A 14,478-nucleotide genomic window follows, 5' to 3' on the forward strand; every position below is an offset into this window, starting at 1 on the left:
GAAGATGGAGGAAAGAACTTGGTGGGTTGTGTAGGATTACAGTCATCTCTGGTCACAGTGCTCAGCCCTTGAGTCAGCCTCTCTCTGGAAGCCCACACGATAGGGCAGAGACAACACCGGTGGCGTTTCTGGGCAGAAAAGTCTAGAAGGAAGTTCAAGAGAGTAAAAGAAGCATCTCACCTGTTTCCAGGTCCAGGGCCTCAGGAGGCTCCTCCCCTCTTATTCTGCAGTCTCCTACTTGGGTGTGAAGGACCAGATCGCCGTGCACAGACAAGACGCCAGGCCTGCTCTGCCACCACAGACACAGAGGATGGTCCCACCAAAACTTGAGTCCCATTATCTTTGCATTTGGGGTGCTGACATGACCTCTGCTTTCCCCAACAGTAATGTGATTGTGTGTCACAATCCCCTGGGTTAACAATCCTTCTGCTGCTCGTCCCCAACAGAAACAACTGCCTTTGAGCTCCCAGGCTTTTACAGGGATCACTACACATGTATAAATATTTGCTGGGAAAGACAGAATGAATGCATCGTTGTCTCAGAGCAGTTTGACTTTGCTTACACTTTGAATTTTTAAAAATGCATGGTAATATATGTCTAATATTTTACAACGACTAGCTTATGTCCAAGTTACGCCTGTAGTCAGATGTGGGCAATAGGCCCATGGCCATGAAAAGTAACATAGGCTACGCCGACCAGCCACAGAGGGAAGAAAGCGTGTACTGACGTTTCTTGGGTCGGTGATATTTCCTCTCACATCCTCCATGACGCTGGAAGGTAGTTTGATTTTTCCATAATTTACATACTAAAGCCGAATGGCTTGTCCCAGTGTCAAAGCAATAAGTGGTGGTCAGACTTCTAACCCTGGGACCTTAACACTGAGGAATGCATGCAGCCGGGAGTACATTGGTACTTATCTCTTGCTCTTTGTGTTTTTAGAGGCTTTCCTACGTAAACAAAAAGAGGCAGCACGCAAAGAATAATGGACTCTTCCCTTGCCTGAGAGTTGGCAAGAGGAGGGCCTTGATCTGGATCTGAGCGGAGGAGGCCACCATATAGCTACATATTTACAACTGTGGAATACGAGGAGTGAGTATCTTGTTTTTAGGCCCGTCAGCTTTCTTTGACATTGATTGATAGACATTAGGGATCAGCCTTCCAGGCACCTCTCAAAAGATTCCCTCCAGCTTGTGCTCTACCTGGGGACCAATCGCAACCTTGACCTCTGCCCTAATGAGAAGTGCAAAGCACAGATCGCCGGAGACTAAACCAGCACCACCACCGTCAAGCTGGTTCTTGTCTGTTACCAACACTGGTTTGTTTGATTTTTTTTTATTCTTTTAATTTTTTCTGAATTATATTTTTTAAGTTAGCATAGACAGTAATGTGTTTCATCATGACCTTTAAAAATACATATTTTGTTTTGATTCACACCGATCCCACCATGGTCGTTGCCATGTCCCACACCACTGTCCCCGCTTTCCTCTTCCCAGTCCCTCCTCTACCCCAGAGCCTCTCTTCCCTTCCAAGTTAAGGCCTTCCATCACCCCTATCCCCCCCACCCCTGCCTCATTAAGGTCTCTTCTTTCAGAAAATTATCCATTTCTCCTTTGATATGTTTGTTCTTCCTTCATTTTGTATTTTGGTTTCTGTGAGACAGAGTCTTACTCTTGGCACTCACTGGTCTAGCTTGGTTTCAGGCTGAGGCAGTCTTCCTCAGCCTCCCAAGGGCTGGCATTAAAGTCATGAGTCTCCACGCTTGGCATCAGCCCTTTTATTTGAAGGAGAAAGTGGCTGAATATGGGATTTTCTAACATTTATTTTTTTTAATTCATTTTACATTCCAACCAAGGGTCTCCCTCCCACCCTTCCTCCCACCCTTGCTTCCCTCCCAGCCCATCCCCCATCCACTCTTTCCCAACAGGTAAGGCCTCCCGTGGGGAGTCTACACAGTTTGGCATATTAATTAGGGGCAGGGTCAAGCCCCTCCCCTCTGCATTAAGTCTCAGTATGTCATCCCCCCCACATAGGGAATAGGCTCTCACAAGCTGGCTCTTGAACCAGGATAGATCCTGGTCCTACTGCCAGAGGCCCCTCAGACAGCCCAAGCTTCAAAACTAAACAAGAGAGCATAACCACAGAAAAACAGCTTTAAAAAAAGAAGAAATTGTTCTCTTGGTACACGGGAGAGGCAAGGGGGTACAAAAAATGGCTGTTTGCAGAAATACGCTTATCAACGCTTGATCTTTCATAGTGTTCAAGCATACCACTCTAATAAAAATTAAAAAGTTGTTTATTATTATTGCTGTTTAAAAAAAAATCTCTCCTTCCTCCATTACAGTCCTTTTTGAACTTTATTGAGCTACACACACACACACACACACACACACACACACACACACAGTATTAAATTTTCTGGACCTGCCTTATTTCGCTTAATACAATGATCTCCAGTTTCTAAGCCAGGTCTCCGAAGCAAACACAATTTCACACACACCAGCTCACACGTCTTATGTGGTCACTATAAAACACTCTCAACACCATGTCTTTGTGGATTATGAACAGTTTATTAATAAAGGAAACACATGCACCCCCCTTTAAAAACAAACATATAGAAACACTTCATCATCTACTCTTGGTTTGCTCAAGGCCAGGGAAAGAAACCGCAGCACCAAACACACAGAGCCATGGTTCAGAAAGGGACAGTGCTCGTGTGAGATAGGAAAATTAGAAGACGTGAACTCACTTTGGAGGCTTCACCACCAAGCATCTGGCCGTCACACAGACAGAGCTTACACTGCACTGCTAAGCACATTGTGGGTTTTTAACGAGAGGAAAATCCAGTGGTGTGTTTACACAAATGCGACCGAGAAGCAAGAAGTCAAAGACGGTTGCCAGCGAGTACCAGGACCCAGTTCACGCCTGCAAATGATGGGCAGCTTTCAAGTCCATTTCTGATTGTCTTTCGGGAACCGCTCCACAACTGTCTCCTGATACCTGCCCCCCGAGAGCTTTGATCCAGTCTCTACAACAATCTCATTCATGTACCGTATACTGCACGTAGAAGGAAGCAGAAGAGAATCAGGAGATCACGTTGGACATGAGTGGAAAACATGTACAGAATGACATTTGCTGCGGAACACACTGGAAGGCACTCAGAAGAGGACATCTAAACTCTCCATCCAAAGGAGGAATGGAGGCCGCTACTCGACTACCGTTTCTAGGGCTTTGGAGTAGCTACTGTTCAGGCACGGCTCCAAGGTGCAGCCTACACCAATTTGGACGGAGCTTGGGAGCTACAGATGATGGTCACAAGAAGACACAGATCCCAGATCCGTTGAGTGGGCTCAGTGACAGCCCGTACATTCAGGCTGTCGTATTCCTATTCCAAGTACTGCCAAGTCCTGGCCGTTTCTCTTCTTTGCAAAATCTTGATTCATTTCATTCTCCTGAAGGAGGCTTGTGGAGGGGGCTGTGCAAGCCTTGCTGTTTTAGGTTTGGAAGGCACAGTCACCATCCTGGCTCCTTGACAGATCTGAAGTGTAACATTTTGCTAAGTGAGAAGCTGTGTGCCTGCTCCTTCTCTGTTGCCCTTCCTGCAGCTTCAATATTTGCAAAACAATGTCAAAATACTGCAAATCCAGCCCAAAGCCATTTGTTATTCAAGCAATGCAATTCTTACACTGTACTAGTGTGCCTTAGCAAGGGGATCCATTCATTTGGTTTTGCTCCTTCTATGCACTTACAATGTTCCCCCATCTTGGGGAGTTAAGAATAATTTGATCATATCATAGCAAAATTCCCATTCTATGCAGACAAAATATTATAAGCTTAAACCATGCCTACTCCTGACTGTGTTAGAAAAGGAGAAACCTGCAGGGTAAAACTATTCTACCCTTTAAAATGCCCTGTGAGTCGTTTGTAAAATATAGAACAACCTAACTGTGTAGGGATCTTAATTTTCTCATTAAAAACAAACAAATGAACAAACAAACAAACAAGCGCCCTGTTGGGTTTGCTGGTCGAAGCTGTGAGAGGTGCCCTGTGTGCCCTGTGCACAGAAGCGGACATGACTACAGCCTCACTCTGAAAGGACAGCCTGTGAGATCCAAGATCCCCAATCATTTTACTATTTCTATAGAAAACTACCACAAATCAATGTGAATTTGGTTATTCCTTATATGTGCGTAGGTGCAACCGTGTGTGTGATACATGTGGAGGCCAGAGGTCAGCTGTCCACTTCGGTTTCTTTGTTTTTGTTTCTTGAGACAAACTCTCTTACCAGGGACCCAGAATTCAATTGTTAAATGAAAGCTGACTGGTCCAGGAGTCCCAGTGATCTACCTGTCTCTACCTCCCTGGTCCCAGGATTACAAGCGCATGTCACTAGGCCTGGCCTTTTTAGCTGGATTCTAAGGACCAAGTTCTTACTGGGGTGGCGAGCACTTGGCAAACCAAGCTGTCTCCCCAGCCAGAGTTGGTTATTCTTAACAAAGAAGGAAGGTTTTTCAGGTTAGTATCTGGAGAGTTCATGTTGTGCTGATGTAATGTTGAGATCAGACCTCTGGTGGGATTTTACCCACTGTCCTCTCGGGTGGGCCTTCCTGACCTGAGCCAGCAGGCGAGAAGGGCAGACTCAAAGCAAGTCAGACCACAAGGAGTGTTCCCTGGAGTAAACTACAGTGCCAATCCTCCAGCTGACTAGGCGAACGCTTTCTTTTAGGTGGGATGTGTGTGTCACACAGGACTGACTCCATTGTCACTGTCATGGAACTCTCCACTGACTCTCAAGGGCAAAGGAGGACGTATGTTCCCTTTAAGGCAAATGTTCTGACTAGCAAAGTATATGAACAAGCAAGCTGGAGAGCAAACTTGGCTGCAGCATGGCCCAGAACGTCTACTTTTCAAAACAGAGACTAAGAGAGACATTCGTGGTGGTCTTTCCACGACGTGGGGTTGCCAGGTGAGCACCTTCCTCAATACTCTTCTGAAATTAATAGTGACGACAGACAGCCCAGCAAAGCCCATCCCAACCAAGTGCCTGTGTCTTAAGTCTACTGAAACTAAATTGACCCCCTCACCATGGACATATCACCGAATAATGACTTTGAGACATTTGTGTCGAGGTTCACTGCGAAAGTCAGCATTAGGAAGGCCATGCTTATGAGAGCGCTCACCAGTGCTACCCAATCACCATCAAAGGTGCTTGGTTGTCAAGGGAGATGCTTTCCGACACATCACCACTGTGCTAATAGTGTGCTTCCTATGACAAATGCTCTTGCTTTTTTCTCCAAGAGCGCTGTAAATCACAAGTTCTTTTCTGCAGGGGTCGGCTTCCAGCAAAGTGGATCTTCAGATGGCAATCATTTTTCTTAACACCAACAGCGCTGCCCAAGTGCAGCCGGGGCTCAGTAAACAGACTTCTGAGCACAGTTATAATGAACAATTAGCTGGAAATTAGTCTTAATGGTTTGTTTTAGATGATAGACTAGAGGCATAATATAATTATTTTTAAACTTTCTACATCGTTAAGAATGCAACGGAGCCACCTTTCAATTAGGTGAAGTGGACAATCATGGAGGCCGCAGACAGTCACGGAGGGAGGCTGCAGATGATGGTCACGGAGGCTGCGGCCCACTCATGGAGCAGAGCTCAGGCAGCCAGAAGGCTGCGCCCAGCCCAGGTGTTTATAATTTACTCAGCCTTCCGGCTCTACTAGGTTTGGGTTTTGTAAAGCTATTTCAACCCTTAAGGGCGTCTCTGCTGTGAAAAATAAAAGCATTCAGCACAGAGATTCGTCTCCCCCCAGACCTCTACCATTCTCGGAGACACCACATGAATAATGGCAGGTGGTAGAAGGAAGTAGAAGAATCTGCAGTCTAGGAAGCGGCCTTGGACGCCAGTTCACACCTCACACTGGACGGACAGGAAAGGAGGCAACGTGAGTCACGGAGGAAAGAGTAAGGAGTAAGCCCCAGGATGCAGCACGCGATCCGTCACTCAGTCCTCCTGTACCAATCCTTTCCCTTTCAGGGATTGTCAAATCAATTTCAATCTTGTTTCTCATAAAAAACTTTTTTAAAAAATAAGTTTTTTTTAAAAAAAAAATATTTACATGTGTTTGCATGTGTGTGGGGTACCCCATGCCCATGGCACTGGAGATACAGGGAGGTGTGAGCCACCCAACTTGGGTTCCGAAACTGACCTTGAACTCAGGGCCTCCGCAGGAGGACGTGTGAGCTGTTCTCCACCCAGTCCTCACAAGAATTTTTAAAATGTACCAATAGAGATCTAAAAAAACATTCTTTCGTTTTCTGAAAAAAATCTAAAAATATTCCCTTAGAGAACGAATAAGCATTTGTTTTCAAAAGTTTGCCTTTAGAAAATTGCATTTTTTTTTTCACCTTGGCTAGTCAGGGTTCCGTTTCCGCCTCTACCCCGAGCCAAGCTCTTAGGCCTTTTGTGGTTGAGCATCAGAAGCCATCAGGGAGCGCAGCCTAACACCCACATAAAAGACCTGGTACCTGTGTTTCCACATCACAAAGCAAGCCAGCAAGCACACAAGGCCACAGAGCGGGTTGAGGACCATCTGGAGGATTAAGAACAGTTTGAAAGTGCCGGTGATGCTGGTGCAGTCGGCCACGTCCCGGTACACAAAGGTCCTGCTGAGTGGCTCCGAGGAAGGCAGTTTGCACAGGCAAGAATCCAGAGAGCTCTCACAGGTAAACCGGGCAAGCAGGGAGCAGTGGTGGGCGGCGAACGCCACCGCCAGCGTACAGACCACCAGCCCCAGGGCGCTCAGCAGGAAGTAGAGTACCTGAAACAGAGAGAGAGAGAGAGAGAGAGAGAGCTTCCTGTTACAGAGCAGAGGGGCAGAACACAAAGCAGACTAGCCCACGCTGTTTGGCTGAGTTCTCTGAGACAGGGGTCATTCTCTTCTCAAGCCATAATACCAAGACACGGCTATACTTCACGCTGATTAGCTAGATGACTGATTTCGGCAGCAGGGTCTCAGATACCCCAGGCTGACCCTGAACTTGCTCCATAGCTGTAGCTGAGGACTGGCTTGATTGCCCAATCCTCCTGCCTCCAGTGTTCAAGTGTTGGCATCATAGATGCACGCCACCGTGGCCAGCTTCAGAGTTATTTACTGGGAAATCACTCTTAAACCGTTTGTCATACCACTGTTGGCTCTTCCCATGACCTGCAATGGCCACTTAGCTTGACTGGAATGTTTATGTCTAGATTTAGCAGGTAACATAAATGAATCCCAAACAAGTCCTCTCTCCCACATGACACATGACACCTATTCTTTAAATTGAGAAAGGCCAGTAATAGGACGGAAATGGGATTCAAAAGCAAAAGACAGGATTCTGTACTACGAGCTCCATGTTGGTCAAAACTATTGCACACTGATCAGCTGACAATAACGGTTAAGGGAACACAGAATGCAACTGTTGTAGCGGCTATCACACTACAGCCATGATGGTCAAGATCCCTAAGCAAGTGGCCTCTGGGCAGAAACATGAACGGTGGAGACAGGAGGCAGGTGACCTGGCCTATACATTAGCTCTGGGGTTGAGTGTGCTGGCTAAGTCCTAACTCTGCTCGGAAGGGATTTTAGGCTCTTCTTAAGCGTCTCTGATTTAGTTTACCCACATCTGGAACACTGTGACCGAAAGTCCTGGGTTCTCCCTGACACAGCCACAATAAATTTCACTGTAATGGCATAAGAGATGCTCTTGTGCCTGGACTCCCACACCAGACTCAGCTTTCTTAGTGGTCGCCCTGTGCGGGGTCCAGACAAAGACCAGTTCCACAAACTTTGGGACTAGTGTCTACAGTTTGAAAGGCAAGATTTATGCTTCCATAGAGGAAAAAAAAGTTACCCCTTACTGGGAGCAATTCTGGTGTTTGACCAAGGCCAGCCTTAAAGCCTCCTCCCCTCAAGCGCTGGGATTTCAGGCAGGTACCACCATGCCTGGCTAAAACATCGTGTATCTTAGAAACATAACAGGAACAATTTGTATTTGACATGATTATTTTTCCTCGGAGGGAAAGAATCAGATAAATGCAGAGTGGCATCATTATAAAATTTAGAAAGGATTTATTTAATTTGTGATATTAAAAGGAGTGCTTTGGTGCTGTCCCCAGAACACTCGGTGACAATATTTTATGTAGACTTGGAGTGTTTAGACGCTAAAATGTGGGTTTATTGTGTGAGACTAACAGCATGGAACATTAAAAAATATTGTGAATTATTCTGAAATCTTTGGACTTGGTGATCGAGTTTAGATTCCTGGCATGAGAGCCAGTTTTTGCTGGTCACGTGTGACCGCTAGCAGGAGGAACCCCTGTTAAAAGTGACCATTTCCCTCTGGGTAGCCATCTGCTTAGTAGAACAGCCCCAGATTGAATTGCGGCCACACATTTCTGGTTTTGGCCACCAGCAGCTAGATCCTGCAGTGGCTCCTCTCCCCACCACATACCCCGCCATGTGCACATGTCCACAATCACACCCAGATGCACACACGTCCTTAAACAGTAGATATTTAGAACCCTTACTACGAGGAAAGTCCATTTGTTGACAATAGGACCTTTGTCTACTTTAAAGAAAACAGGGCTGGCAAGATGGCTTCGTGGGTAGGGGCTCCTGCCACCAAGTCTGATGACCCGAGTTCCATACCTGGGACCCACACGGTGGGAGAGGTGAGCCAATGCCCTGCAAGATGCACCCTGGCCTGTATGCACACATCATAGCATAGAGACACAGAAGATAAATAAGTAAGATACAGTTTTAAAATGTTTAAATGACACATTTTGGCTCAGATAGTTATTTGCCAAAGACCATTTAACAAGGACACAACAGTGAAGGACACGAACCAGCAGGCCAGGCCAGGCAAGGCCACCTAATGAAGGTTTCACTCCTGATCGCTACCTAGGGGACTCGTCTGCTGGACATATTAACCGGCATCTCTTTACCTGCACATGTGGAAGGCTGCTTCTAACCTGACTTCCTGCTATCACTATGAGGACTAAGAGTCAACCTCTCCAGAGGGCACAGGAGTTAAACCAGCGGAGAAGGAAGGCTGTCATTTCCAGGAATCGGCTCTACTTTCTGCCTTGCTTTCCGTCGAGTGGGCGGAACAATGCGGATTGGCTTGCAGACGGGGTAAACACTGACCACAAACACAGAGGTTGCTTAATTGTAATCTAGCTCCTTAATAGACAGAACCCAGCAGCTCAGGGACAGGGGCCGAGAAGTGCCACATCCCTTAACAAAGTGACATACATAGGCACCGAGCATACATAGCTCCGAGTCAGGAGAGCTTCTTGTCTCTTGGGTCACAGCTGGGCTGTCAGGATGCTGGTGACATCTGCAAGGCCCCTTCCTGACAGCAACAGGCTCCTGCCTTGAAATCCACACTTTAAAGCCAGGCGCCTTGCTTTGCCCACACGGCAAACGGGGATCAATGAAGGCAGGTGTGTGGAGTGACCTTGGGATGTGGCGGCCGACTGTGTGGGTGTCCCTGCAGAACATCCCTTGAGGCCAGCTCTGTGCTTATGTAATCCCCAGGCTTGCTCCTGCCTTGCTGTGATTGGAACCTGCTGAGGCTGTCCCAGTTGGTGGCACTGGGGGAGGGGAGGGGAGTCTGCTTGGATTTAATGATCTCCCCTCTGGCCAGAATGGTAAGGCCTCTTTTGCCTAGGAAGAGTCTGCCACCAAACAGCCCAAGGAACCGCAACCAAGGTGTCTGCAGGCCCTTGATCTTCAAGGGTTCAGCAAAGGCAGGAAAGCACCCCAGAGGGAAGGTGGGAGGGTCCACACTCAGTGACCTTCCAGGTCCAAAGGCAGAGTCCAAGAAAAAAGAGGGGAAATGCTGGTGGTCTCCTGGTCTAAGAGCAGCGAAGTGTGTATATGCATGTATGTGTCCGTGCATGTGTGTGTGCATGTGTATGTGTGTGTCTTTTTACATGTTTGTGTACATGTGAGTTGTGTGAGAGTGTGTTTGTATGTGTGAGTGTGTGTTTGTGAGTGTGTGTTTGGTGTGGGAAGTCCTGACTATGTGTTGCTTTTATTGGTTAATGAATAAAGAACTGCTTTGGGTCTATAGCAGGGAAGAGCAGAACCAGGTGGGGACAACTAAACTGAATTCTGGGAGAAAGAAGGCAGAGTCAAGAAGCCATGAAGCCGCTGGGGAGGGGGGGACAGACGTGCTGAACCTTGCCGGTAAGCCACAGCCATGTGGCAATACACAGATTAAGAGAAATGTGTTAATTTAAGATATAAAAGAGTTAGCAAGAAATACAATATATAGTTTCTGTGTGGCTATTTCGGATCTAGGTGGCCAGGAACAAATGAACAGGCTCCAAAAACATGTATTTATGTGTCTGAGTGTGTATGTGAGTGTGTGTTGTGTGTGTGTGTGAATGTGCTTGTATGTGTGAGTGAATGTGTGTTTGTGTGTGTAAGTGAATGTATGTGTGAGTGCATGTATTTGTATGTGTGTGTGTTTATGTGTATGTGTATGTGTTTGTATGTATAAGTGAGTGTGTGTGAGCACTGCGCATGTGTGAGTTTGTACCAGAAGACTCCATCACTGCAGCATGGTGGTCTGGCCATTCTACCAGGGCACCCATTAAGAGAAAATAAACTAAAAGTTTAGCTCAGAGATAGAGGGTGAATGCAGCCATGCAGTGACAGACCCCTCCTGAAGACCCATTTCGTTCCCCCTAAGATGACATGGGAAGTACAGGGACATCAACTGTGTCCTGATGGGGACTGGACGAAGCTGTTTTAGGACTGAAGATGCCACAGAGAGAATCTTAGATTGCCGAGGGCAGCAGCCTGGCTGAAGGGCCGCCTGGCTGTGTGTCTGTCATGGTGTGAAAGGAGAGAGATAATGAGGTCTTCCCATGGGGTCTGCAGCCTGCCTGACAGCGCCAGCTACTCTCTTTCTTTCCCACCACCCCATCTTTTGTAAGGTACAGATGTTGACGCCCGCTAGGGGGACTCACTGAAAATGAGGCTTTTCCCCTGCTTTTTCAGGAATCATGAAGGGACTGAGGAAGCCAAGGTGCTCTCTTCTTCTTACCACTTTGCCTTGCTGTTTGGCCAGCATCAGCAAAAAACAGCCTGAACTGGTGTCTGCTCTCTCTTGCCTTCTTAAAAAAATTCCTCCTATCAGAAAAGTTCATTTCAGGGCTGGAGAGAGGGTTCAGGGGTTGAGAACACTGCCAGTCCTCCCGAGGACCCAGGTTCAGTTCCCAGAACCCACATGATGAGTCACATCCATCCTTCAAATGAGCACATTGCTTCTTACACCCCCATCTTTGAGTATATGACATTTTCCCTCTCCTCCTCCTTTTGAGACGGGATTCCGTGTAGCTCAGCTGGTCTCCAACTCGGTATACGGCTGAGGCCGGCCTTGGGCTTCCGATCCCCGTTTCTACTTCATGAATGGAGAGATCACAGTCCTGTGCTTCATTTATTCGGTGCTGGGAGTCAAATCTAGGGTTTTACCCACACTAAGCAAGCGCTGTACCAACCAAGCTACGTCCCCACTAACACATCCTATCTTGTATCTTTGTGGTTTTTAAATGACATTGTTGACTTATTCTTGGGTTTCATGCTTCCCGATTGTAGCGAAGAACATGGCCAGGAGAAAAGTCAATGGCAGATGGACAAGAGAAACATACAGAGCGGTCTCCATCCTTGGCGGTGGCACAGAGTGGAACCCACCAGCCAGGCTGCTCAGGTTGCTCTACGCTCCTCCCCTCTGACGGAAGTGTTTAAGTATAATCTGCTGTATACTTCAAGAGACTGCAACCAAATACGCTTTCCACTACAGGCAAAAAGTTCACAGCAACGAAAGACAGACAGCTGCCAAGCCATCAGGCGGTGCATGCACACAGTCTCGCAGTTTCCCACAAACTCTTGGCAGGACCCACTGACGTCACCCAACTCCCTTTCTGTCTCAGGGCTTCCATCGACGAGGGGAAATACACTCAGATTGCTATATTATTGAAATATTCCATCCAAATAGCCCCAAGATATGGCAGTGGACACTCAGAGAGAGACTTTTCCCTGCCCAAGGTTTTCCTTGAGCTGGTGACTGTTCAATACTCCTTTTAGGAGCATTGAAGTTCCCACTTCACGTGCTCTGGGAACGACCTAACTCATGGAAATTAGGTAAAAGGACTAATTACCTCTGTGTCTGGGCCAATATCCTTCTAAAACGCATTTGGGCTGCCTGAAAGTGAAGTTTCTAGACTCACCAGACATGTAACACTGAAAAACACTCTTTCATTTTGACTCACGTTTCTTCCTATGTAATGATTCTGAAAAAAGGAGAAACAACTTACTTTCATAGAAAACTGGACACATGTCCTCTCATCAACTTGGTATGAGACACAGAGCATGAACAGTCCAAGGTAGGCCACCACGCAGACCTGCGTCAGGGAACACAGCACACAGAACATTAGTGGAGTATGCATGTCAGGACTCCCACAACTCTGAGGTCGGGGTCCTTCCCCCAGGATCATTAACATTGCCACGCCCTTCACTTCACTTTATTTATGTGCTACGAGTTTTCACCCAACTTGTGAAACACAAATAAAGATGTAGTTTTACTATTTTGAATCAGGTACGTGTTTGTGTTTCCATGTGTGGGCATGTATACATGAATGCAGTGTCCTCAGAGGCCAGAAGAGGGCGTCAGACCCCTCAGAGCTGGCATTGTGGGCAGTTGTAAGTTATCTGACGTGGGTGCTGGGAACTGAACTAGGGTGGGTCCTCTGCCTGAGTTGTCTGCAAGGTTTTGTTTGTTTGTTTTTGTTTTTCAAGACAGGGTTTCTCTGTGTAACAGCCCTAGCTTCCTGGAACTAGCTCTTGAAGACCAGACTGGCCTTGAGCTCACAGAGATCTCTGCCTTCCGAGTGCTGGGATTTAAGACATGTGCCACCACTGCCCAAATTCACTTTTAAACGTGGAACCATCATCCAGCCCAGTGAAACATGGTTTTAAAATAGCAAAGACATTATTTCAATTTATCCAGTATTTATTAAGTTCCTCTGTATTTGGTACTTTAGAAGATAGTTCAGAAATTGAAGAAGACAACTGAAAATGGAAAGATCTCCCATGCTTTTGGGTAGGTAGAATTAACATAGTAAAAATGTCAATCTTACCTAAAACAATCTACAGATTCAATGCAATGCCCAGCAAAATCCCAGCAAATTCCACACTTTTCTCGAAAGAACAATATTTAACTTCATGTGGAAAACCAAAAAAACCCAGGAGAGCCAAAAACAATCCTGTACAACAAAAGAACTTCTGGAAGCATCACAATCCCTGACTTCAAACTCTACTACAGAGCTACTGAAAACAGCCTGGTACTAGCATAAGAACAGACAGGAGGACCAATGGAATCAAATCGAAGACTCGGATATAAATTCACACACCTGCAAAGACCTGATGTCTTATAAAGAAACCAAATATAAAATGGAAACAAAGCATAATCAAGAAACGGTGCTGGCATAACTGGATATAAACATGTGGAAGAATGCAAATGAATACATATCTATTGCCATGCATAAAACTCAAGTCCAAATGGATCAAAGACCTCAACATAAAATCAACCACACTGAACCATATAGAAGAGAAAGTGGGAAGTATACTAGAACGCATTGGCACAGGAGACCATTTCCTAAATATAACTCCAGTAGCACAGACACTGAGAGCAACAATTAATAAATGGGACCTCCTGAAACTGAAAAGCTTCTGTAAAGCAAAGGACATGGTCAACAAGACAAAACGACAGCCTACAGAATGGGAAAAGATCTTCACCAACCCCACATTGGACAGAGGACTGATCTCCAAGACACACAAAGAACTCAAAAAACTTGACATCAAAAGAACAAATAATCTAATAAAAACATGGGGTACAGATCTAAACACAGAACTCTCAACAGAGAACTCTCATAGAGCTGAAAGACACTTAAGGAAATATTCAACATCCTTAGCCATCAGAGAAATGCAAATCAAAACAACTCTGAGATTCCATTTTACACCTGTAAGATTGGCCAAGATCAAAAACACTGATGACAACTTAGGCTGGAGAGGTTGTGGGGTAAAGGAAACACTCCTGCATTGCTGGTGGGAGCGGAAGCTGGTACATCCCCTTTGGATGTCAGTGTGGCAATTTCTCAGAAAATCAGGAAACAACCTATCTCAAGACCCAGAAATACTACTCTTGGGTATATACCTAAAAGGCACTCAATCAAATCACAAGGACAAGTGCTCAACTATGTTCATAGCAGTATTATTTGTAATAGCCAGAACCTAGAAACAACCTAGATGCCCCTCAACTAAAGAATGGATAAGAAAAATGTGGTAATTTATACAATGGAGTACCACACAGCAGAAAAAAAATAATGACCTCTTGAAATTTGCAGGCAAATAGATGAATCTAGAAAAAA

General features: G+C 46.0%; 1 protein-coding gene across 5 annotated transcripts in view; it reads right to left on the reverse strand.

Annotated features, from left to right (window-relative positions):
* Positions 1-2,547: 2,547 nt before the first annotated feature.
* Positions 2,548-14,478, reverse strand: part of Sspn (sarcospan) — a 115,305-nt gene continuing 103,374 nt past the window's right edge. For all 5 annotated transcript variants that reach the window (XM_087903961.1, XM_048432656.3, XM_085687351.2 and 2 more), the window contains exons 2-3: positions 12,367-12,453; positions 2,548-6,817 (exon numbers count right to left, since the gene is read on the reverse strand). In XM_087903961.1, the coding sequence (XP_087760087.1) occupies positions 6,452-6,817; positions 12,367-12,423 (423 nt within the window). In that variant the 5' untranslated portion in view covers positions 12,424-12,453 and the 3' untranslated portion in view covers positions 2,548-6,451. The remainder of the gene's footprint in view (positions 6,818-12,366; positions 12,454-14,478) is intronic.

The sequence above is a fragment of the Myodes glareolus genome, chromosome 3 (genome assembly GCF_982192425.1).
Source record: "Myodes glareolus chromosome 3, mMyoGla1.1, whole genome shotgun sequence".
Taxonomy (NCBI): domain Eukaryota; kingdom Metazoa; phylum Chordata; class Mammalia; order Rodentia; family Cricetidae; genus Myodes; species Myodes glareolus.